Source organism: Pieris brassicae, chromosome 5 (assembly GCF_905147105.1).
Source record: "Pieris brassicae chromosome 5, ilPieBrab1.1, whole genome shotgun sequence".
NCBI lineage: Eukaryota > Metazoa > Arthropoda > Insecta > Lepidoptera > Pieridae > Pieris > Pieris brassicae.
In genome coordinates this window covers 9,623,787-9,649,763 of record NC_059669.1, presented here as the reverse complement: position 1 = coordinate 9,649,763, position 25,977 = coordinate 9,623,787, and the positions used below count along the sequence as shown (strand labels likewise).

General features: G+C 34.2%; 2 protein-coding genes across 2 annotated transcripts; one reads left to right on the top strand and one right to left on the bottom strand.

The window, feature by feature from the left end:
• The first annotated feature begins 340 nt into the window (after positions 1-340).
• LOC123709209 (G-protein coupled receptor Mth2-like) lies at positions 341-7,271 on the top strand. Its single transcript, XM_045660325.1, has 8 exons — positions 341-713; positions 2,212-2,368; positions 3,439-3,618; positions 4,057-4,135; positions 4,627-4,814; positions 5,313-5,481; positions 6,265-6,447; positions 6,917-7,271. Exons 1-8 carry the CDS (start codon positions 357-359, stop codon positions 7,071-7,073), a joined length of 1,470 nt encoding a protein of 489 aa, XP_045516281.1. The 5' UTR covers positions 341-356; the 3' UTR covers positions 7,074-7,271.
• Positions 7,272-8,812: 1,541 nt separating this feature from the next.
• On the bottom strand, positions 8,813-25,562 carry LOC123710374 (probable G-protein coupled receptor Mth-like 3). The gene is made up of 8 exons (XM_045662214.1): positions 25,107-25,562; positions 20,016-20,196; positions 18,343-18,522; positions 18,027-18,105; positions 17,435-17,634; positions 15,696-15,846; positions 9,588-9,773; positions 8,813-8,989 (listed from the first exon to the last, which is right to left on the bottom strand). Exons 1-8 carry the CDS (start codon positions 25,497-25,499, stop codon positions 8,881-8,883), a joined length of 1,479 nt encoding a protein of 492 aa, XP_045518170.1. The 5' UTR covers positions 25,500-25,562; the 3' UTR covers positions 8,813-8,880.
• Positions 25,563-25,977: the final 415 nt, after the last annotated feature.

Sequence of the window (25,977 nt, the reverse complement as noted above, 5' to 3'; positions counted from 1 at the left end):
AAATCCGCTGTGAGAATCAACTGTTTAAAAAGTAAGTTACAGAATCGTAAGGCAGTATTCTGGTGAGGAAGAACTTGAAACTACACAAGACCCAAGAAACGCAAGACGAATCCTTCGCTCTGTTGTGAAAGATATGGTGAGCAATGACAATCTAACAAAACTCACAATCGTTTCGTCTTTTGTTTTACATTTACCCTATTGAGCCTGAAAGTTATCATCATAATTTGATGGTATTAAACTAATAACATATTATTGCTGTAGAAACAAGGTATAACCCAGTTGATAAGGAAACCACAATAATATCAACCAATTCTAAAAGTGAGTAGTCATCGACAGGAGATCGGTGTGTATAGACAATGTATTTAAAACTAATTTTAATTATTTTCGCGGCGAGAGCACAATCACAAATAATTATAGATGATGACCAGATAGATTTACTTTGCAAGTTTAAAAAGTGTTTATATAAATGTTGTGGGAAAGACGAATATGTGAGTAGAATAGCTAAAGGTGAACCTTTGTGTGTGAAATATGATGGTGAGAAGAAAATGGACTTTTCTGACGTACAATTGTACGATGATAAAGATCATTGGAGACCGGTTAGCAGGAAATTCGAAGACACGTTTCTACTTAAGCAAGGGTTAATGCTAAATAAAACCTTCGCGATGGCTTCTTTTGCACCGAAAATTTTTGGAATGAACCGTTATTTAAGTCAGGTACGAGATGTTTATATTTTCATACTGCAAAAACTCCTAAAAGTTTATTAAATAGGATTTCAAACATTTTTGTAACTATTAGATTAAAAGCATAACTTATTAAAAGCTTATTGGGGTCCACCCTAATAATTAAAAAGATACAGTTTTGCTTATTTAAATACCAATAGATATTTTATTACCTCTACCGGAAAGAACAAGTTCCGCTTTATATCGAATACAGGACATTCACTCTTTCCGCTCAACTCACAAAGCTTAGATACTTATAAATACGCTTAAACGATAGGGTTTTAGACGACGAAATAAGCCGTCACTCATCAAAGAGCTTGATAAAATAGACATGGAAGAGGGAAATAGTGTTTTTCCTGTGTTTGAACATTATATTAGATTAAATACAAATTACCTCCTAATACATACCGTTGATATAAGGAAGTATAAAATTGATATTTTGTTCCTATTGTTGTCCTATTGTGTTCCTATTGTTTATTGAAAATGGCAATTACAAATAACTATTCCAGCAATATTGTGGCTAATTTATTTTCTTATACTATAATTACTTATACTAATAATCCTATGATCCAATAATTATTATTGAAAGTGACCAGATCATCACCGTTTATGTTCAGAAATGTTCGATTTTCAATGAATTTGCTGACGTTTTATACTTCAGCGGGCTAGCTTTTTTATATTGTGTAATATATATATATATATATATCTATAGTTCGCATTGATATTTACTGTACTGAATTGTACTATGTATAAATTATATTTTTAAACGCACTGTTTTGTCCATAAACCACTTACATTTTTAAGCCGCATGATTTACTTATGAGTTTCGTTTGCTAACTCTGTTACACTTTTTAATGAAATATGCGGCAACATCATTTCCGACTATATCCCGAAAATACAAAAAACTTTTTAATACAGCACTTGGCTTATAGATGTATATCTCGGCCACATTTCTGCAAAAGTATATGGATCATTATTTTGTCTTTACACGGTCTACATACATGGCTTGGCTACTACCTATGGCTGCAATGGTGGACGCACTCATACTGCAGCAGCTTATATACGTAGCATGAAAAATGGACGCACTTAGACGAGACAGCAATAACGAGAAATGTTGAGTATATTCGATTGCAAAGCGATCGTTCCGGCCATACAGCTGGACACTTAACATACTTGGGATATACAAAAAATATTTGGCAATGTATCCCGGCTATACTAAAAATATTGCCGAGTATTGCAGTCTTACCGTAAATGCAGGCTGATGCTACCTGCCTCATCCTTGCAGCAATACCTTTTCGGGAAAATTTACCGCGTCTAGGAGCCCCATAATAAAACAGTTTGACGAATTTATAATAAGGATAGCTTAGTGGCATAGGTCCTCGATAAAATACAAATTTATTTACGTCCGAATTGTTGTCTCTGGTTAATAGAGGTAAAATAGGGGTTGACTAATAAAACTAGAACAGTTATATATTTTATTGTTTAATTGCAGAGTGGTATACTATATTTAAACGATCCGAACTCTTCCGACGGATGGACATCCGAAGCACGCTTTTGTTTGGACTATGCCAACGGAACAGATGTAACAATTGAGTTCTGGATTGGCTTCTCATTTGTAATCGCTCATAGCACCGAACATGTATCTATAGGTTTGTATATCTAATTGCCTTTTTGTAATATTATATGCAGCGGTAGCCTACAGCTCTAAGGAACTATTGGGTTAACTGATATTTTTTATTCTCCGTTGAGTGAACCGACAAAAGTTCTACATATATTTATTAGAGCCTGTTGTTATTAGTAAATTTTTTAGTTTTTTTTTTAAATCATAATTTTGTGTTTTCTAATTCATTTATTATGGTACTTTTTAGTTTCGTGTGTGGAATTTTCATTAGTTATACATTCTTATCGATTAAAGATCACCAGTTAGGTCAGGATTGTGTTTTTAATAAATAAATAAAAAATATTGTTTCTCAATCTATATGACTCTAAAGTAGTCAAACTAAGAAATCACCTTCCACCCTTAAGAGAAGGTACACTCATTGCGTTACTGGTATAATATTATTGATTCAGTTTTAATTATCATACATCTACATAATTTATGCGTGGAGACGACGAAAATAAAATAAATAAATCAATGGCGCCACAACTTTTTTAGGTCTGGCCCATAGATTTCTGATCTTTTGTCAATCTAATAGGCAAGTCAATGATCAGCCTCCTGTAATTGACACACGCCGTCGACTATTTGTGTCTAAGGCAAGTCGGTTTCCTTAGGATGTTTTCCTTTGTTCGAGCGAATGTTAAATGCGCAAATAGAAAATACAGGTTGGTGCCGGGGATAGAACCTACGACCTCAAGAATAAGAGAGGCAAGCCACTAGGCCAAAACTGCTTTGTCGAGTCGACGTAAAGTTGAAATTTAAAAATTATAAATTGGACTATTGAACTACGATCAAACGACAATCAATATGCATCCATACAAAGTGTTTGTATGCCATTGTCATGAATATCCATGATCTAGAAAAGCCTCATATTAGTAACACACCACTAAAACTGACAGCCATAATAAATATATATATATTAACTTTAATGAAGTGTTTATTGTTATTTATATTTTTGTGTTTTTTATATAACTGGGGGGGCATACGGGAGGCTCATATGATGTAAAGTGATACTCTTTGGTCTACCGATGCAAGAAATTGGAGATTATATTATTTTTCCAGCCCTTATCATATCGTCGTTCTTCCTGGCTCTACTGCTCGTTGTGTACGCAGTCCTCCCAGAGTTGAGAAATATAGGTGGGATGGTACTCATGGCATATGTGTTCAGTTTGCTGGTCGCCTTCCTCGCCCTGGCTACGTTACAAATTGGTTTTTATGGGAATGATAGTTGTATGAATCTAAGTAAGTTATTTCTTCTAAAAAGTTAGAGATCAGCTGACTGCACGTGACTTCATGGCAGGTCGAATGATTTTTAGTACCCGTAGAAACTTACATCTTTATAATTAAAAAGATCCTAATAAAGTTTAGAGATTCATTTCCATCGTGTCCTTTTTTAATATTGTCTTGAGATAATTCTAATGGAAAAAAGCTTTGCTTTGTTCCATTAGAATTATCTAAATAACTATATGTCTTATGTATTTTTTCACTTCTTGCTTACTTTTTTTTGGACGAGATCGCTCGAAAGTGATAAGGCCGTCAGTTGCCCTTCTTTTATTTAATAATGTCAATTGTATTATATTTCTGAACGCAATGAAGTGTTAATAAATAAATAAAAATGAATAATTTAGTTTGTAAAAATAAGTTTTTTTAGCAAAGTTTATATTTTTAATATTTTTTTAGCAATCGTTATATACTTTTTCTTTTTGGCTGCGTTTGCGTGGACGAACGTTATGTCTTATGATATCTGGTGGACATTCCGGTAAGTTAACAATTCTTTTCTTTGATGCGATGTTATGATATATATATATATATATATATATATATATACTGTAAAAATGTACAAAAAATTAAATTTACAATCCTCCAACTTACAGTAATTTTGTCTATCACGCTCTTAATGAGCTTTAAGTCTCTAAATAGTTTTAGATTTTTTTACTGTTTGCTTGTGTTTAGTTTTTTGCTTACTAGTTTCAAATTTTTATAATTTAAGTCATATTTTTTTGTATATTTAAGCACACATGTTGTTAGGACTTATAAATAAATAAATAAAATGTCTATAATAAATACAAAACATTTTATCGATAAATTAATCTTTTATAAATTCACCCAATATAATACTTCTTTAATGGAAGAAAAACGTCATTATTAATTTTTACACAGTTTGACAAACGAAACACATAACAACTAATTTTTACATCGATTAAAGTATTATATAATATCTTGTACAATTTATGCATTTCCTTCATTCAGAGGCTACGCGAAAGCTCGTCCAATCCATCGCATAGGAGAAAAGTTCAAGTTTTGTATGTACTGTCTGTATGCTTGGGGAGTTCCCTTAGCAATGATCCTGGTATTATTGGTGCTAAATGCAGTAGATTTCAGTGACCAGCCATGGATTATCAAGCCTTTCCCACCGAAACGTGGATGTTTCTTACAAAGTATAGTTTTTTTTATATTCATAAGTTACGAGACATACTGTAGGTACTGCATACCTTCGAGTTCCATAAAAATGTGGTTGGAAAAGCAACAAAATATTATTTGACAAGAATATTAAAAATCAAAAAAACTAAAGCTAAATTTTATAAAAATTGTGTAATACTCTTCTTTTTCTTTTGGAGCTAGAGCTTTACTGGAGCTGGACGTCAGTCTCGTAAAGTATCTTGTCCGGTGATGTTTAATATTGTTAAACTATACACTCACTTGTTATTATTATTACTTACTAATATTACACTTGTTTAATTATGCTTAATGCTGTACCTAAAATACCTACTATACAACATAAGGAATCTCTCTGAGCTTATGTATATATGCCTATGCCTTAATGAATAGAGGTTAAACCCTAGTACACATCAAAGCCAATGAAATCTTGAGTCGAACGTATAAATGAGATGCTACAAAATATTTAAAAAAAAACTCATTTGCATTTCCATATTTAGATGAGCAAAAGTTAGTTTACTTGATTTTTCCTATGCTGATAATGATTTCCGGAAACTGGGTACTTTTCGGAATGACTGCATACAACGTATGGCGTTTAAGAAGAGGCACTCAAGTGCTCAATTCTCCAGCTGCTGGTATCCCGGCAGCTCATCGATCACAGAAGCAGAGGTAAGTAAAGGCACGCAATTGCAAGCCCTCTGGCAATGTGTGTATGGGCGGCGGAATCACTTAAGATCAGGTGAGCCTCCTGCCCGTGTTCCTGTTATAGAATAAAGGTCGTGTAAAATGCCAATATATAACGAATCAAATATTTCTTATATAAAATATATTATGTTGTAAATGGACCCCATCGATGATGGAACAGTGTCGTGCTGCCAATCGAACAAGGATATATATAAAATGTGGATTAACATGCGGCAGTAACACTTTTCCGAACTTTCTCGACTCTTAATCTTGCCAAAAAAAAATTTTGAAAGGCAAAAAACTTACGGTGAATTTTGGAAAAGAGAGTAAGCGCGATGACTTCCATGTGCCAGAATCCCATTTCGCCATTTGGCAGTCACACTTAAGAAAATCACGTTCCGGACCAGCTCAAATATAACTCAACTACTGTAGTTATTGATAATTATGTAGTTTGTAATACGCTGTATTGCGATACTTATTAAATGATCGCGAAAACCACCAGTTCTGAGGTCGCCGTTACTAGGCGCCAACTTGAATGTTTAATGGGCGCCTATGCCTTATATGAACCCCACGACTCCAGAGAACAAAATCTGGGAGACATCACTGGAAAATAATGAAAGAGACCTATATTTTAGCTGTTTATTATATGGATTTGGCCGTTTGCCCTCAATTCTAGCGATGTCGGTTCGCTTCAAAACGGCTAAAGAAGAGATATTTGCTCGAATGTTTTCTAAAAATATTTTTTGTATAGAAAAGCTTCCTTTACAGATTCACAGTGTATTTGAAGTTATCAGTAATAATGGGCATTAGCTGGTTACTTGAAGTTGTCAGTTCATTTTACCCTGTTCTTACGATTTGGTACATCACAGACGCATACAACATGCTTATAGGAATTACTATATTTCTCATTTTTATCTGGAAGAAGTCTATTTTGAACAAACTTAAAAACAGGTAAGTGTGTTTATTTTAGGCAAGTAAAATGCCTGACAATGCAGAACTTCAACAGTCAACCGTACTAACTTCTACGTAAGTCAACTTCTTTAAGAAAATACTACCAATTCTTAAAAGGCCTTTGCATTTGCACGCCCTCCGTCATTGACTGTGTACGAGGCGGCGGTGTCACTTAACATCACCTAGCCTTTTGCCCGTTTTAACATTTTTGTATGTATCAAACTTAAACTTAATCTCGTTAAATCTCGTCAAACTTAAAATATTGCACATTCAAAATATTTGTTAATACTGAGATCTCATTTGATCGTTGTCTCTCTTATCAATCATTATTTACAGTATAGGACATATAAGAGAGATTGGGATTAGGATTCCCTGTGTCGTGCACTTTCTCTTTTTACTAAAAATCCTTATTTATTGTGTAAAAAAGATCTTTCATTTCTTTTTCGTATTATTTGCAAATTTGTTTCAGATACAAAAGCTTCGGACGTGCTAAGCTTCCAAAAAGATCAATGACAGCAAGCATTACTCTAGAAGGGTCTCTTAGTCAAGAAACTCAACCAAAGGTGTGTCCATATCCAAACGTACAGAGGAAGTTCTCAAGTGAACATAGACCATTTCTTGCTTAGAATTCTGGAAACAGTGACATCACGGACTCTACGTTACAGTTGACGATCCGAAAATCCGTTGGAAGAACGTTTCACTCTAAATAACAGTTTAATCGTGGCATTGAACCGTTTAACCGAAGATAAGTTAAGGCTCATCTTAATTGTTAAATAATCTAAAGAGTTATTAATGCTATACAAATAAAAACAACGACAAATGAATTGGTTTTGTTGTTTTATTGAAAACTGAAAAGTTTGACTAATTTCCATAGTTCTCTCGGAATTGCCAAGCATAGACTGATGTAATAACTGATGTCCTTGCAGTATCCACCAACAGAACTGGTGTTCCAAGTCTATTCGACTCCAGAATGTTATGAATGTGGTAGTAATAACCATCAACTTTATTCGATCCCGAGGGCTTAACCATCGTCAGTTCAAGGCGTTTTTAGATGGTATATCAGCTGAATACAACGACGTAACATATTACTGTGAGTCAGATTGCTGAGTAAAGAAAAAAAATTGAAACGGTTTTACGAGCTTAGAAATGATATAGCAGATGTTATTGAGAGTTTATGAAAATAAAAGATAAACCACTATCTGAATTAAGTGACCCAAAATGTGACTTAGCTTTTCTGATCGATCTTACAGGATATTTAAATGATTTAAATTTGAAACTTCAAAAACAAGGACTGTTAGTAAATGATTCGTACAGCCATTTAAAAGCGTTTGAGATCAAACTACACTCGTGGAAGTCACAAATGCTGTCTGGTAACAGTTACCATTTCAACACGCTCTCTGCGTATGAAAATATTAAGAACAACTCAATATGCTGAAGAACTCAAGTTACTGACGGAACAATTTTCGAATAGATTTAACGACTTCAAAAACATGGAAGACTGTTTCAGTTTATTTACTACTCCTACAAAATGTAATGTACAAAATGCACCAAGACACAAATGGAGTTGATCGAGATTCAAGAAAATACACTCCTAAAATCCAAATTTGAAGACGTAGAGTTGTGCGATTTCTACAAAAAATATGTAGAAAAGAAAATTTTCCGCAGCTTAGAAAAATCGCAAGATTATTGATGTGAGCGTTTGGCAGTACTTATATATGCGAACAGTTCTTTTCATTGATGAAAGTTAATAAATCAACACATCGTACAAGACTGACTGACAATAATTTGGAAAATAATTTACGTCTTTGTCAATGGAATTAATCCAAATATCGATGGATTAGTTTCCCTAATCTCAAGTGTCTCATTGATTTAACTTTCGTAGTTTGGAATAATTGCAAATTTTACGATTTAATTATAATGTGCCATTTTTTTAAATTTCATTTTGTTATTATATTTCAATTGTACATTGTTGTTCAATGTTTCATGTCTAATATCAAAAAATAATATCAGTACTTTAAAATGCACTAAGTACTTTTAAACGCGGCCCGCGATCATATTTGAAAACTAAAGTTTGGCCCTCAACATGTCAAAGGCTTGTTATACACTGAAATGATTTTCGTTAATGTTTAAACTTGTACAAAAACATACGTGTGCGCAGCACTAGTCGCTATATGAACTGATGCGGGCCGCAGCGCGGGTGTAGCACTGCAACCGCTCGTTGTTTATTTACATAGATTTACAAAGTATCGCGGCCGCAGCGCTGCAGACGCGCTGCCACCGCGCGGTAATGTTCGGAAGGCGCGCTTAGGGTTTTGATACATGTATATTTGGTTCGTGAGAATTGCCACAACAAAATAAGACAAAATTGGCCATGGAATGCTATATTTATAGTCATAAAACTTAAAAACTAAGTAAATCAGTCAAAACTTAATTCTAAAACTCGACAGTGCTTAAAGAGTTGTCCAATCTCTTCATCGCCACAGCTTGCGAATCGTTACTCGTATTTTGATTAAACGATTTCGGGTGACGCCATGAATGAAATCTAAAAACACACAGAACACATACATAAACGTCAATAACGAAATACTAAAGCATTTCCGGACAGGAAGATTAACCTGGATAGTTATTCCACCAAGTAACTGACAAGTGAATCTTAGACCCATATCAAAAACAGCATCTCCACTTTAGAACTGCCGCGTATGACAAACTTCAAACATAATAAATGTGTGAGTTTTTATTCTAGTTCAGAATACGGGTCTAGAATAAAAAGAACTAGTATGTAGTATAGAAAGAACTATTATGAGTAAATTGGTTCCATTGTGCTTGAGGCGTGTGTTGCGAAGGGCACCACTGTCTTGACCCAACTCCGCATACGGACTGGCAGGTCTACGGTATGCCGACAACGAATCATATCATATTACGGCCATACACAGAGGAGTTGAAAACTTGGAGAAACTGATCAAGGTTAATAATACAGACGGCAAAAGATCACGTGGCTGTCACCAACCAGGTAGACTGATCATCTGAAAGACTCAGGGTCCTCAAAACTGAAACCAGTACAAACTGTTAGTCCGCTCCATATGTTTCCTTGATGAGACGTAAGATACCGACTAACGAGATTATAAAATAAATATATTTACCTTGCTTTGAGGTGAGCTAGCTTGCGCCTATTGCAAACGAATATGAGGAAAATCAAGAATCCAATGCAGCCATTATACAGGTCAAGGTACAGGGCAAACTCATCAGCAGCTGGTACCAGAAAACTAATCACTTCCCATATCCAACTCACACCCATCGTTACTGATAGCCGCACGCATATCTTGAACCTGGTGTTAGTATTAGGAATATTAGTTATTTATTTCTTTTTCTAACGCTGTACGATAGAAGTTCCAAAGCACTCGAAATATTATATTAATAAATAATCCGTTCCTTCAAGAAAAGAGTGAACCCATTCTTAAGAGGCCGAAAGCACTTGCGAGACTTCTGGCATTGTATCTGTGTACATTTAAAACTCACACGTACGGTGAAGGAAAACATCGTGAGATATTAGTTACTGCGGAACGCCTTACGCACAGGACGTATCCTTGTGTAAAAAAATTCTTATCGCGAAATTAAGTATCTATAAGTAAAGGAACTGTTATTAACCTACGTTAATTGGTATACTTAAATATCAAAGTTAAATGTTTTCTTTTTGTTCTATCCTTAATGTAAAAGTGATTTGAATTGAACGTGATTCTTAAACTTTTTTCTTTGTTCTAAACTCTAATAAAACATACAACAGGACAGCAATAATGAAATTTGGGGAATGCAATGAAGGCCTCTTTGATGGGGCAGTTTGCTCATCATGTAAACAAACGTTCCACTATAATTGCATAGGAATCACAGAGGGAGGATATCGAAAACTGCATGAACCATCACGGAAGATGTTAGAAGAGATAAAAACCATGTCGTCCAGAATGACAGCCTTCGAAGAATTAGTAAGCCAGATCAAGTTAATGAGAGATGAATTTTCTGGGCTGATATCCTCAGTAGTAGACGCTAGCACAATTATTAAGGACTTTGGATTACGACTCCAAAATATAGAGGATAGGCTTTTGGATGTGGAAAAAACAAAAGAACTGATAAATAATTTACAAAGCAGACTTGATGGGCAAAACTGTGAAAGGGATGCGGCAGAGCAAAGGAATAGAATGAACAACGTTGAGTTAAAGGGAATACCACAGACGGCAAATGAAAACCTACTTGATTTAATAGTAAGTATTGGATCTAAAACAGCAGTTAAACTTTATAGCCCGCACACCATCGAGAGACTCTAATCATCCGAAGCCGATTGTTGCGTGTTTCAACTGCAGGTATGTTAAGGAGAACTTTGTGGCGGCTGTCAGATCATTTAATGGGGAGAGTTCCCTACCCGCCAAAACACCTGACTACTCGCGACAATATTCTTTTAAACAAGACTAAGCTTTTAGCCAAGGAAATGGACTGGCGGTATGTTTGGATCAAGCATTGCAAGATTCAAGCGCGAAGAAGTGACTCGTCCCCAGTTTTTATAATAAAGTCGGCGAAGGATCTTCAGAAAATAACGGAAGGAGGAATGTGATTGTCTCAAATTAAATTATTTACAAACCGTGTAACTGTTATTTATTTTTACGCATTATGTAAAGAAAAGAAACTGCTATTTCAATGTGGGTTTAATTATTTCAACTTTAGGCTAGCGATAGATAAAGTAATTGTGCTTATAATTAATATCATTTAAAGTATTGTCTTTGGTTAACATAGCTTTTACACCTTGAAAGAAAACAATTTTTTAACCGGATTTAAGCTATTTGTATTATTATAAACTTATAATTATTTACATAATTTTAAATCTAAATAATAATAATTAAATATTTTAATAATAATAATTTAAAGGACAACTTTTGTCAACCGGTTACGCATGTGTCGTTAAAAAGGTTTTATTATTGTTTTTTTGTAACATGATTATGTTACTATTATAGAAATATTCTTAATAAATGTAGCCATAAAGTTACTCGATCTTGATACGTTGAAAATATACTACCAAAATGTACGTGGTTTACGCACAAAGTGTAGCAACTTTCTTAGGAATTTATAACTCAATTCTTACGACGTTATATCGTTAACTGAAACGTGGTTGGTTGATGGCGTCTATGACAGTGACACTTTTGATAGCAGATATGTCGTATGAATACGTGACAGAGACTATGCAAAAACCAATCACAGTAAGGGTGGAGGGGTGTTACTGGCTGTGAGTCGAAACCTTGGTGTAAGAGAACGGGTAGAGTGGAGATCGTCAGCTGAAGACATTTGGATCACAATTACGCAATTCAGAAAAGTACATGGGCACTTCAATAACCTTCATATTTGTACCTTATATCTGTGTGCCAAAAACGCCGGCAACACACACTCAATTCAGTTAAATAACCCAAAGGTTAAATGAAGTTGTGCTAGAAAATCATCAGGATACATTTCTTGTCCTGGGTGATTTTAATCTTTGAAATATAAACTGGGATTTTGGTAATGAAGGTTCTTTGCATTTGATTCCAAACTGTTACTCCGGAGAGCAACAAATTCCTTAGAGGTGTGCAATATTTGTCAATACAATTACGTTAAAAACTTTAATGGCAATGCGTGCGACGACCCACTAACCGTAGAAGACCCTCACCACAGAACCTTGTGCATATGTATTAAATTCTTAGTGTCAGATAATTTAACGGATAACACTTATGTAAGATATTTATGTAGCAAAGGTAACTACGATATAATAAATAATAATAATGTCAGATAATGACCTTGAAACAGAGGTATAAAATTTTTATATAATATTCGTGACCAATATAAACCAATAAAAATGATAAAACTAATAATAACCCCCCATGGTACACATTACCTCTTATCAAAATGATCAGGGAGAAATCTTAATATCACCGCAAATTCAAAATGGTGTTTATAAATGTCAGAATATGAATAATTTTCTATCTTTAGAACGAGAATAAAAAAGTTCGAAAAAGAATGTTTTGCAAATTTGATTGATAGAACTGAGAACTCTATAAGCAATAGCAAACGCTTTTTGTCATACGTTAAATGTAAAAGGGGAGGCCATGCTTTTCCTAGTACTATGTACTATAATGATCTCAAAGCAGACAATGGTGAAGAGATAGCTAATTTGTTTGTTCAATATTTCAAGTTTACATATTTAGATTGCATTTCGGATACCACTTTATCTTTATCACAGTAAGATAGTACTCTCACAATTCATACAACCCAATAAAATAGAAAAAATTTTAAAAATCGATATTCAAACTTGCTTCCTACATTCTAAAATATTATTATACGCGGCGATGTGAAAATCTTAAAATATGTCGGTACTGAAACTATTTAAGTCACCTGACCTACAAGGTGACTTAAATAGATTTTAAGCTTATTGTCAAATTAATAAACTTGATCTTAACGTATCCAATTGTTTTTCCATGACATACTCAAGAAGAAATAAGAAAGTTATACACGCCTATTAACTTAAAAATCTGTATTAAAAATGTCAACATAATTAAAGACATGATAGCAAACTTCTTTTTGATACTCATATCGATAGCATTGTTCGCAAAGCTTATAGAATATTAGGGTTTATCTTAAGAACGTCGACAAAGTTCACTCAAGTCAAGACACTTAAAACTCTCTACTTTGCCTATGTTAGACCTAACGTAGAATACGCCTCGCAAGTATAGTAGTAGAACTCGTACAAAAGAAATTTATCAAACATCTGCAATATAAAGCTAATACTTTCCTGACTGACTACTTAGCAAGATGTAACCAGTTCCACATTCTTCCTCTCTCAGTAAGGCGTGAGATAGCAGATGTAACATATTTAATAATTTAGCTACAGGTAAAGTTGACTATCCTGAGCTACTAAGTAAGGCCTGTCTCCGTGTGTATAATAGAACACTACAAAATATGCTCCTATTGCACACACCTAAAGTTCACACCAATTACAGAGGGAACAGCTTTATGGTTAGGGTGGCGGGTAAGTTTAACAGTTTAACTTGTGATGTGTACACTACACTTGAGGCGAATACTTATTAGAAGAGCTATGAAATCTGAGCTCCTCAGTGGAATAAATAGTGAATGATAAGTTTACATAAGTGTATAAGTTATACTAAACTGTTAAGTGTTACTTAACTAATTTTTAATTAGTTTATTACTTTCTTATTATTATCAATCCAGATAATATTATTAGTACTTAACTATATGTAAAGATTTATTAAATGGCGTAAAAAGAACATTATATTTAGAAAGTAAGTTAGTAATAAGCTGGAAATCTTTCTCAATAAAAAAAAATATATCACTCAATACCAGAAAAGTCTCCTGCATTTTAAGATGATATATTTTTATATATACTAATAATGGATAGCTAACAACATATATTATTGAGATATATACAGTAATCCTTCCCATAACACGATAGATTGATTCCGCGATTTAGGAAATGCGTTGTAAAGGTATTCTTGCATAACACAACAAAAGTAATTAAAATTAAGAAAGAGAAACAATTATGTATCGTCGGAAAGGACATTTTCCTCGAAAGCCAACCATCATCTCATCAATTACAACGTTCTCTCCTATTGAATATGGCAAAAGACAGTTTTGTGTTAACATATCTAAAACGTCTCTTATTGGCGCAGCTTTGTCAAGGGTACCACCACGAGCTTGTTGCGTAGTACCACCATCAAACCGCAATGAATTTACTAGAAATTTTACTCTTTTCATTGATAGAGTAGTAGGAACAATAGGTGGGCCTGTCCCATCGCTTGCATATAAATCTTCTAAATTGGCGTGTGATGTCTTCAAGGATCCCATAATTTGTACAACAATTCGAAAAGTGCTCGAATTTTCCCCTCATCTCGGTTTCCAGTCACGTATTCACGTTTTTTTTTTATTTGTGTAGGTATATCTAACAACTATTAATAATATTCAATAACATTCTCTGAAATGAATAAACTCCAGGCTTTGGCAAACTACCAATCCTACGGGCCCGCTTCAGTTCAAAATACTCTCATCTTCCGTCAGAATATTTTAAACGCGAGCCTCACTCTGTTATTGTTATATTTTTGGCACTTCCTTACAACAGCGACTTGTTTCTGAAATTGGAAAATCATTCTCTTCTAATTCCAATCAGTTTGATTCCTCAGCATATCGAGGTTCCTTTGCAATGATGAGGTCGGAAATTTCAGAGCCTTGGTCGCTGAGCTAATTCACGCTCTTCTTCGTCTTCTCTTAGTAATTCCTCGATTATTGCACTTTGTGGTAACCGTCCACGACTCATTGTATATAAAAAATCAAAGCTTAATTCGATAATATTGAATGATGTCCGAAAAACTACGACGATCGTGATCAAAGGTATGTGGCGTTGAGCATCGCGCGTAACCTTTTCGACGACAGGCGCGTGTAGTATTTTCGACGACTGCACCAAGACCGAAATAATTGATCTACGGAGAGGGGGGAGTGCCCTGAGCAAAGGTTTATTTTACTCCAAATGATACAGCGATAGGCTACTATTCATGAAAAATAAATGTGATGGGTAATAATAATAATATGAACGAAAATGTACTAAGCGCGGTCGATTCGAATACGCGCGCCCGCTTGAAAGTTAACAGAGTTTTCTTTTCTTTGTTTCTAAGTGGCGTTTGTGTTTTGGAAGAGCTTATAACCTAAACAATAATGTTACACACAAGGAAGAATTATTTAATATTTGATACCTTCTTATAAATAGCAAGTTATCAGGGACCACGGGATTACTGTACCTCGTTTAGTATGAATAATGTTTTATAACTCGTTTCCTCTCTCGTCAATTGTAATCACGAGTTTAATGTTTGGGGTTTCCGTATAAACAACTCACAAGAAATATTGTATGCAACGATCTTCGTCCCATTTTAAGTATATTTAGTTATATTGGGAGTACAACACAATTCATGTAACATTCTTATGTAACCAGTGACGACCCTTGGTTTGGACTGTATTGGTCATTTGTTTTACTAGGCAAGTAGGCCTTCTGTGCGAAAGGCACGTAGTCGATTGATGGGTCTAAGGCATGCCGGATTCCGCACAGTTTTCCTTTACTGTACGAGTGAGTTATAATGAGCACATAGATAGGTCCACAGTCGAAGTTCAAAAATTCGTAATAAGGAACGAGAGTCGCTCGCTCGTAAATAATTAAATTAAACACCAAAACGTACCTTTGTTGCTGCCGCTTAGTCGCAGCTGGTCCCAGCACTTCATTTCCTCTCATTGACTCCCAAATACTGCATGCAGTCAGCAGGAACAATAAACAGTTCCCACCCACAAGAATCATCATCGGTATGTACATGTATACGAATTGCTGACCATCTAAAAAAAATTGTAGTTTCAGAATGGACAGTAAAAATTCCGCCGTTTTCGAAGCTTAACATAATTTCAGGTTAGGTGAATATTTTTAAAATAAGTAATAAAGGGATGGCTTATTCACTAGAGACTAATTCCCTTAATCGTACAATTTTGACTGTCTCTTTTCTTCACATCGTAGATACTATTTGGCAGCATGAGATGTACGAATACTATAGTTACAAAAATTCATTTTAATTTCCCTAGAAATTAGTAATATATGCTAACTAAACAGCTTGATGGCGTTCACATAGAATAAAACTTGTCAGAAGCATCCCAGTCATAAATATATGCAGGTATCAGGACCGGACAGTCATAAACATTTATGACAGGTTTGGGAAGATGAACCTTTGTTGTTTTTAAGTAAAAATAGAATTTGTTAGTAGTTTAAGGTAGTATGTAAGTTTATACTTGTTAGTGTTACATATCTATTGCATCCCTTTTGTCCCGCATAAGCAATACTTACATATACGCAATAGCATTTTAAAAGGAAGCGGACAACAGCTTTGATTGGATACCTCATAGATCGGTCAAATCCTCATATTAGAAATAAGTCTAAAATATAGTTTACTAGTCGTACACCTCATATTAAATTTTAATAACCTATATGTATAGATATTAAAAATATTTCAAACGATATTAACTTCTTATTTATTCAATAAAAGTCCTTTTTTTCTCTTATCGGTTGTCACGCTTAAAAAGTGAACTTGAATTAATTAATATCAAAGAAAAAAAATACTGCATAAATAAAAAATAAATAAATAATTATAATTGCATTTCATAAGTTGATAAAAAATGCTATCAAATAGCTTTACCGCCGCAGTCCCCGAGTGCCGATTTCTTTTTGGTACTTACCGCTTAACCCTTACTTAAAAGATTATAATTATTGTTTAGCATCTATGCTGTAAATGAATAAACAAAATCCTCAACAGCCTGAGAATTGACAGACAGGAAAATTTTGATCCACGACAAAGATCATAACTAAAACAGTTTTTCTACGGCAGTATGACGTGAATTTATTGATTATTAAGATCATATTAACTCAATCAACTAACGTTTGAGTTTAATATTATTGTTTTTATTCATTTGTGAACGAGCATATAAGAAATCATTACTAGTCATTAGTTACACACTGCCTGTTGTAATATCGATACATTTACCTACAGTTTTGTAAAAGTATCGTAAATATTGTTAATTTTTTGTATTTACTTTAGCGAAACCATTTTACACGACATAGTTTATATATTAATATTTGCACATGAACTAATATTTTTATATTAGTTTCTAATCATTTCATAACACAATGTTCGCAACTTACCAACCTTAAATTAAACTTTCTCACTTAAGTGAATGTAATTCTTTGAGAAATAAAGTATCTTTGTACCGAATTAGATATACTAAGGAGGACACACAAGCCAGACCAGAGTAGCTTATGTACGCTACGAATAACTGAGATATCCAGAAATCTATTTGTGATTAAACAAGTGAAGGTTGAATGATGTTCAGAAAGTTTAATATAACCCAGGTTCATTAACCTCTAGGAAAGGAAACTTACCTATTAAAAAGCATCCCCACGTTGGAATCTGTGGTGTGATGAACCAGGGCAGATCAGAAAGGTCAAGGGAGTTGATTATCATCAGACCAGCGGCCATGCTTAGTGGAAGTCCCCATCCGTAACAGCAGTATCGACGGAATTTCCGCTTTTCTATTCTCCGTCTCTCACTGGACCCAGAAAACTTTGTACTTCCTCTAGTTCTGTAATGTAACAACAGTTTCGTTGTTAGCCAAAACAATAGTGCTTTACAACTTATCAATAAGTTTTTTATTTAATTGAAATGTGTCTATTAGTTAAGTTGCAGGTGCTGTATAATGTGGATGTTTTTTTTGTTCCCCGCCGAACATTTGTTTGCGTTAGTAAAATGATCCAGAAATTAACCTTTGGGGCTATGCAATATCCAATACAGGATAAAAACAAATGAAACTGGTTGTTATTTCTAACATTTTCCTCTAAAGAGATTACTATAAATTGCTATATTGCGTGTCCATTAAAACCGCTTTGATATTAATATGTTTGTATATGGTAAGAATTTGTGTTGTCCTCAAATAAAATCACTAAATGATATTAAATTTTCATTAAAAAATCATACCGAAATGTAGACCAGATATCATACGACATGATGTTCATCCAACAGCACGTTGCTATGATGGAGAAATATGCAATGAATGCTGTAACAATTTTTTTAAATTAATTTTAAACACAGTTTAAATGACGTACAATGATTGTATGTATTTTTGTATAAAAAAATATAAACAATATGTTTTTATAAATTTTTTTATCAATTAGGGTTTGAAAGATAGATAGTAGCCGCCTCTCAGACTTACTAAATAATCATAAAAAATTCAGAAGCTAACTAAGCGAGCATTGTGACACGAAAATTTTATATATATAGAGATAATACTTACACAAAATTTTGCAGGTTGTCTCCGAATGTGAATCAGCCAGAACAATCGCCACAGAAACGAAATACCCAATATAACTACTAACATAGCACATACGAATCTTGCCTACTAAGTTCTGAGCCTCCGGTAGTATGATGTATATGAAGAGTACCAGGAAAAGAAATACAGATGATATTGCCAGAGCTGAAAAAAATAATCATTCAGAAACGGAACTGGAAGAACTTTTACACAAATATGCTTTAGAGGTTTAAATCATGATTCGATTATAGGTTCCTTTAATAGATATATATATAAATAATTTCATTGTTTACCAGTGGCGTACAAACTTTTTAGGTATCGGCCTCAGATTTCTGTATCTGCGTCATTATCATTCGTCAAAGTAATAGACAGTACGACTTTTCGGGTCTAACGCAAGCCGGTTTCCTCACGATGTTTTTCTTCACCGTTCAAGCGAATGTTAAGTGCGCACAAAGACAGATACTCGTGTGCCGGGAATCGAACCTAAGAACTGAAAAACGAAAGTCGCACGCTGAAATCCCTAGGCAAACACTGCTGCTGAACTATTTAACGACATATTATAAGCATTATGTTTGTGCACGTCGTCCACACATACATCGAGGCCAATGTGGCCAAAATTCTAGTTTGTATAACTTGTTTTTGTGAAACTGATGCTTAATTGTTCTTTATTAAAAGGATTAATCGTAAATATTGCTAAATTATTTGAAAGCAAGTGAACCAATTCAATAGTGATCTCGACGTTTACGTAATTTTTATGTAATTATATAAATTATTTGCTAGTAAAAGAATGCTATGGGGGTCCAATCTAAACTGCACATATTCTACCACATGTCATGGCTTGCAAAGGTGTCTTATATGTTTAAAAATTTCATGTCAGCGAGTCAGTTGTAACATTAGTTCATTCTCAATGCAACATTGAAGTTGGGATCCAAATCCCTATATCTATTGGGATCTATAGACATATAGGACATATAGGATCTATAGGTCTATAGACAAAGCTGAGCTCTAAAAATAAAATAATACGGTTTGTTTCGTTCAATCCCAAGGTTAGGAAATCAGCCCTACATTGAGACTATATCGGTCTAGCATACAAAATCGTCGCAATTCCATGTCGCCATTACAAGTATTCATTTAGGTTTACGCCAGCTTTACCTTTTATATAGAACAAACGGGCAGGAGGCTCTGATGCTAAGTGACCTCCGACCACGGACACTTTTTAAGCCACGGCAAAAGCGTGCCGGCGTTTAAGAATTCGTACGCTCTTTTCTTGAATGATCCTTGCTTCGGAAATACTTCAGTAAGCAGCTGGACTTCCAAATAGTGGTAGCGTGCGACAAAAACGGCCAATACCTAAAAGTGCTCAGTTGTGGACCGACTAATTATCGACTTATTTTGTATCGACGACGAAAGCATGGTTAAGGCTAAATGTTAAAGGTAAATCCTGGCACTTTCCCGTTAAACAAGTCTTTTAATATCCCGTTATTGTTTTAACTTATTACCTTAGCTGTATGCATGAAATTATAAAATAAATTTATGATATGAGAACCCTGCGGATCTAGAAAGTAAAACTTTCTTGTTGTAAATGTTATATGAGAGAAAATAGATAACTAAATTCATCATAAATTCAAAACTGTACCCAAAAGCAGAAAATACCATACCTACGACATATACAGTAGATTGCTTTTGTCTAGGAGGCGCTGCTTGATAATTTACGAAGAACTGGGGCGAATCTGAGAGTGTGTCGTTCTCCGTCATCGAGTAATCTATGCAGAAATCTTTGTTCGTTATCTGTATCCATCTTCTATATTGATTTGGCATATCCACATATAAACTTCCACTCTGAAAAGTAAAGTTTTTATTTATTAAATTGCAAGCCTGGCCATTGAAATATGATATACACTATTTCGTCTTGATAATCTTCCTAGGCTCTGTTGCTTAGCCATACGTACACAAATAATACAAGGACCCACAACCTGGTGAAACAATTCTTCGGGCTAGTTACTTGTCAATGACGATAGAAGTACCTACTAGTTACAAATAATTGATAATACAGATACAATTTTATATAAGGAGCAGTGTTGGCTTAGTGGCTACAGCTTGCGACTCTCATCTCAGAAGTCGTAGGTTCGATCCCAGGCTGTGCACCAATGGATTTTCTTTCTATGTGCGCATTTAACATTAGCTCGAACGCTAAAGGTAAACATCGTGAGGAAACCGGCTTGCCTTAGACCCAAAAAAGTCAACGGCGTGTGTCAGGCACAGAAGGCTGATAACCTACTTGCCTTATTCGATTTACAAATGATCATGAAACAGTTACAGAAATCTGAGGCCCAGACCTAAAAAGGTTGTAGCGCCATTGTTTATTATTATTATACAATTATATCTCAATACCCTAGGTTCCGATGTCACAATGAAATAACATAAACTTAGGTGGAAAAGGGCCGGACAAATCGCAAGACAATCAGAAAAGTGGAGCTAGAAAATATTAATCTGGTGATCATGGTACATTTAACTCAAAAGTGGAAGACAATTTAGAAGTTAAACAGACCAGATTAAGGAAACAGCTGGTGATACTTGGCATAGAGTGTCACTGGAGACAGAAATGGCAGGATTGTGAACAGGCCTTCGCCAAAGTACATACAGGTCATACAGATATCTAGAAAGATAGAGATTATAGAAATAGAAATGTAAAGTATATTCAATAAAAGGCTTTTCTTATTATACCATTATTACATGTAAATACAGACTCTAAAGTCAAAGCTAGTTCATTAGGTAAGCAATTCTCCAAGCGTAATAATTAGAAATGATTATGTTCAGGAAAAACCGGGAAGGGAAATCGTAATACAAGGTTAATTAACGTCGTGATACGCAACTCTGATGGAATTAAATCGTAGGTGTTAACTCTGTTTCAAGAATATTTATGACATTCGTAATATGTGTACCACAATGGAAAATAATGTGTGGTATTTTAAAGGGGGGAACTCCCTTTAATAATGGGTTCGTTTTAATTTTCTATTTCTATTAATGTGGCGTCGATAGAAATATCGTACGCTAAATCGAATGGAAATTGACAATAGAGCCTTTAACGGCATATATCCTTTTACTTTATTTGACAGGAGGCAAATGGGCTCAACAGCTGCCCAGGGACATTCCCATTGAGAGAAGGCTCGCAATTGCGTTCGTGCCTTTTAAAGTACGTGCCTCTTGAAGTTAAGTCGAAGAAGTTTGGAAATACTTCAGTGGGTAGCTGTTTCTAATACCGCCTCAGAAAACGCTCAGTTGTGGAACAACGGACGTCGAGGTGATACGGATGGTATTTTGTATTCTGCCTCAACGTCCGATGATGAAACTCAGCTATATAATAAAAATGTTTAATAGGGCTTTTAATCATATTATTAAAGAGTAGGTAGGTAGGTACTCTAATTAGCAATTATTTTACCAACCGTAGTTGGTAAAGGTTAATTACTCATTAGTCCGAGCCAGTAGTATAATATAATCGAAACAAAATATATAATTAATTATATATCTTGTATTTCCTCATTATATTATTTATTAGATATTTAATATTAGTCGGCATCATTTGGGTTTTACAACACATTTTCCTTATGAATCATCTACTTGGGTTTAAATATTATTAAATAATATTATTATTGTAATATATTTTGCAATATATGAATATAGTTTTTTGTGTATAAATCTGAACTAAAGCTAAAAATTCAAGGAAACAATCTTTGATATACTGACGAGAAATTAACGGATTGACTCAGGTACGGTGGCGAATTAAATTTTTATTTCCTATGTGATGTATGTGACGACATGACGCTAAGACCACAACCGAAACCGCTGAGCACAGATAGTTTATATTATAGTAGGTGACTTCGCACTTGAAAGATTATATTTAATTTATTATATACATTTTTATGTGAATCAATATTACAGTTACTTAATACAAAAGAGAACTTATAAATACAAAATTTAAACTAAAAACATAATATAACATTCAAACAAAACAATAAAACATAAAACCTAAACATAATTAAAAATTATTAAAATTAAAACAAATTTTAAAAGATTGTTCCCTGTGACAGTGTAACTTTACGCTGGCAGCATTTTCTCGCTGTATTGCTATACTTATTCGTTGAGCCAAGAAAGCTACCAATCTTTAATAAGCGCATTTGCAGTTGAACCCCACGGCCCAAGAGACTCTTCTCCAAATGGAACAAAAACGAAATTGGAGGAAAGACTCTTATATTTCTGCCCTATATTATTTGAAACTACATAGATTTTCCTCAAAAAAGACCTTATTTCTAGCTTATATGTGTACTTTTTAAACTATAATAAAAAACTTCTGATAACGAAGTTTCTATGTTCTTTTTTACTTTGTCATAAACACGTTGTACGTGAACTTATGACTTAGTTTATGTACCAGTTACGAAACTTGTATCTATCAAGTTTCGACGTCGTTCTCTCAATATCCGCTTCGTTATTAGAAGTAACAGATAACGTCTGCACGAGAGTGAGAATATTCATTTCCGTTCGATTGTCATAGTCAAGCAGTATCTCTGGTCCAATACGCGTAGACGAGCGACGTAATGCGTTATATATACACGATATTACATTTGACGAATCACAATCGAACAAACGTTTCGTCTTTTGTTTTCCATTCTCACCCCGAGAGCCTTAAAGAAGTCATATTAGATTAAGTTTTATAAGTATACTTATTCGGTTAAACAATCTTTAAAGGTCTTACGCATAAAATAGTATCATACAACACCTAATACCTAATAATTTTTAATTTCGTCTATATAAATGAAATATCTCTGAATTTAACAAATATGATCATGAATTTCTGCCATCTTGTTTGTCAATAGGTTCGTGTCCACGCTGAATTCAGTTAATTGATGATTATTGGTCAAACACAAAAAGTTAAGAGCCGTTTAACAATACAATACAGGGCTTTTTAAAAATATATGAGATCTACCAGAATATTATCTTTCATGACGCTAGAAACAAATTCTAATGGTGTATGGGCTGTGGTCCCTGCATGCTGCACCACGCTGTATTAAAAAAATTGTTACGCCATGGCTATCAAACTCTTTAATCATCTGCCTAGAAGTTAAAGATCACTGCTGTGTGATTCTTTCAAGGAGAAGGTAAGCAAATTTTCAAAGGCAAGGTGCCTATATAGCGTGTGCTATTATTTACACCATAAGTTTGACACCAATTCTAAACTTCACTTATTATTTTGTCCTTATGTCAATGTTTTTATTACATGACACTATAAAATTCATATGACTTTTGCATAGCTATTTCTATGTCTGATTGTGCGGATTTTTATAATTAATCGGTCCAATTGTACCACTATCTTATCAAATAAACGATTTTATTATTTATTTATAAGCGTCTTTTTGTATAACACCGTCATGTCTTAGTATTTAGGTTCATTATTCTTTAATATTAAAATTGTTTTGACTCACATATAAAGAACTTATTTTTTAAGAAATTATTACGAATCAACAAAAAAATCTAACTTTGTCCTAAAGTTAATATTATGATTTTTGATTATGATTTTATGGTTATCTTATCATAGAAACGAAAAAAATACCCATTAATAATACTTGTTGTAAAGTTTGCTTTCATAATAGTTACTATTATTTAAAACCTGTCGTTCGAAATCTAAATACAAAGGCAAAGTTTTCATGCCATATATTTTTTTCGTCCAACTACGACCTAATCGAAATTGTATACTTTAAAGTCAAAATCAAATTTTATGTTGATTATATTTATAACCAGCCATGAGTTATATTACAAATTAAAAAATGCAATTTTTGAAATAATTAAGTAATGTAATATTAGTCAAATTTATACCTACATAATTATCTTAAAGTCTCAACAGAAAATAAATATTCTATTCGAAATGGCAACGTTTGGCTTTTTAGGGGCTTTAATCTGTTTGGCCTCGAATCCATGGATTTACGCACTGTTTCCAAGGGAGATTTCGCCACTGCTTGCTCGAAACATTTTTTAAGAGACTCAATGTCACCGTCGTTCAGAGCAGGCCACGTCCTCCAAAATTGACTATAATTTGATGTCTAAAGAGTTGCGGTCTGGGCTGGCTCGGGACAGAAGGCGTTTCGATGACATCGATCCACTCTCTTTAATTGTAAAGACTGATTTAGGGCATGTCATTTATATCGACGATGAGCACCGAGCTTCAGGTCTTGTTTTATAATACGCTACAGAATATTAATTTCTCACGATAAGATTTGTTTGCTTCCTAATGGGGTTTCAAAGAATTCTGGCTTTAACATCATTAACAGCCTCTGTAGTACTAGCAGCACGCGGCCGCCCCGATATTTTCTGGTCTTCGACAGACGAAGTGTTGTTGTGTCTGTTGATAGTACGATATACGAACATACGGCTGATACCAAGCTTTTAAAGTGTCTGGAATATGACCGACGGCTTCATACCCACTTTGTGCAAGGCTAATTTCTTTTACACCCCATATTGTAATTTCACAATGAGCACGAAAAAATATGTAAAATGGCGCAAAATTGAAAGAAGTTTTTTTTTAAATACGTGTTCCAAATTATAAAGTTGAAAAAAAAGTATTTATGTAACAGTATCTATGGCCAGACTAGTTATAGGTATGTATACTTAAACCAATTCATTTTACTAATTACATGCAAGGCAAAATGTAAGAGGTATTGTAGTAGCTTTTTAAAAATAACATAAACAACAAAGCTTACCTCCTCCAAATAAACATCGCCTCCGATGAAAATAGCAAGGTATGCACTCTCAGCAAACTCTCTATTCGCGTATTTATTCGTTATCACATGAAAAATTTCATTAAACGTCCTCTTAGCCTTATTCAAGTAATAGTCATACACATCCACATCAGACAACTTCTCCGCTTTCGCCTGTGCACACTCTGAATATACCACCACCTGATCTCTAGGGCAGCACTTGTAAATACAAACTTTTGATGCACACAATTCAAAGTCAACGTTCACCTTTTGTTTCGCACACTCACCGTCTTTATGCGTACAATTGTACTTATATCTATTGATATCATTACTCCCAATAGACGAACGCGACAACGGGAATATCAGAAATAGAACCAAAACTGTCAATCGATTCATGTTAAATCTTTGTTCACACGTAGCATTCTTTAAGAACAGGTTCTACACGAGTTGCTTGGACAAGCGTCTTGAAGTGATTAAAGCTGAGACGAACAGGAAAATAATATTATTATCCTGTATGCATATTTTGCGATGAAGTGTATATTCGAAGATGGTGTTAATTTTTTGAGCAACTTCTTTATGTCCGTTAAGCCTACGTCATAGCAATAAAATGATGACGCCAGTCCAATCTGGTACTGTATAGCATTGTGGACTTACCGTTAATAATTAAAATTACTTTTTTCTTTGTTTATTGATTGCATTGGAGCATGACGCAGCGCCAGAAGACAAACTGATATCGGATCTAAAACTCTGTGCCTCGTCGTTTTGTATATACATGTGTACTTATATAATAAAGCCATTTCCAGTCAAAACTAAATAGCATTTTTTCGTGACACGACCGCCTATAACCTGAAAGTATTGGCATCGCAACCGAACG

What these genes read in the sequence shown, in the direction of transcription:
- LOC123709209 (XM_045660325.1), top strand. Translation starts at nt 357, where the DNA reads ATGTATTTAAAACTAATTTTAATTATTTTCGCGGCGAGAGCACAATCA. An exon ending in CACCGAACATGTATCTATAG is followed by an intron (nt 2,369 to 3,438) that starts GTTTGTATATCT and finishes TTATTTTTCCAG; the next exon opens with CCCTTATCATATCGTCGTTC. An exon ending in CATCGATCACAGAAGCAGAG is followed by an intron (nt 5,482 to 6,264) that starts GTAAGTAAAGGC and finishes CTTCCTTTACAG; the next exon opens with ATTCACAGTGTATTTGAAGT.
- LOC123710374 (XM_045662214.1), bottom strand. Translation starts at nt 25,499, where the DNA reads ATGAATCGATTGACAGTTTTGGTTCTATTTCTGATATTCCCGTTGTCG. An exon ending in GTGGGGATGCTTTTTAATAG is followed by an intron (nt 15,847 to 17,434) that starts GTAAGTTTCCTT and finishes AATTTTTTTTAG; the next exon opens with ATGGTCAGCAATTCGTATAC. An exon ending in ACTAAGCGGCAGCAACAAAG is followed by an intron (nt 9,774 to 15,695) that starts GTACGTTTTGGT and finishes TACTAACACCAG; the next exon opens with GTTCAAGATATGCGTGCGGC.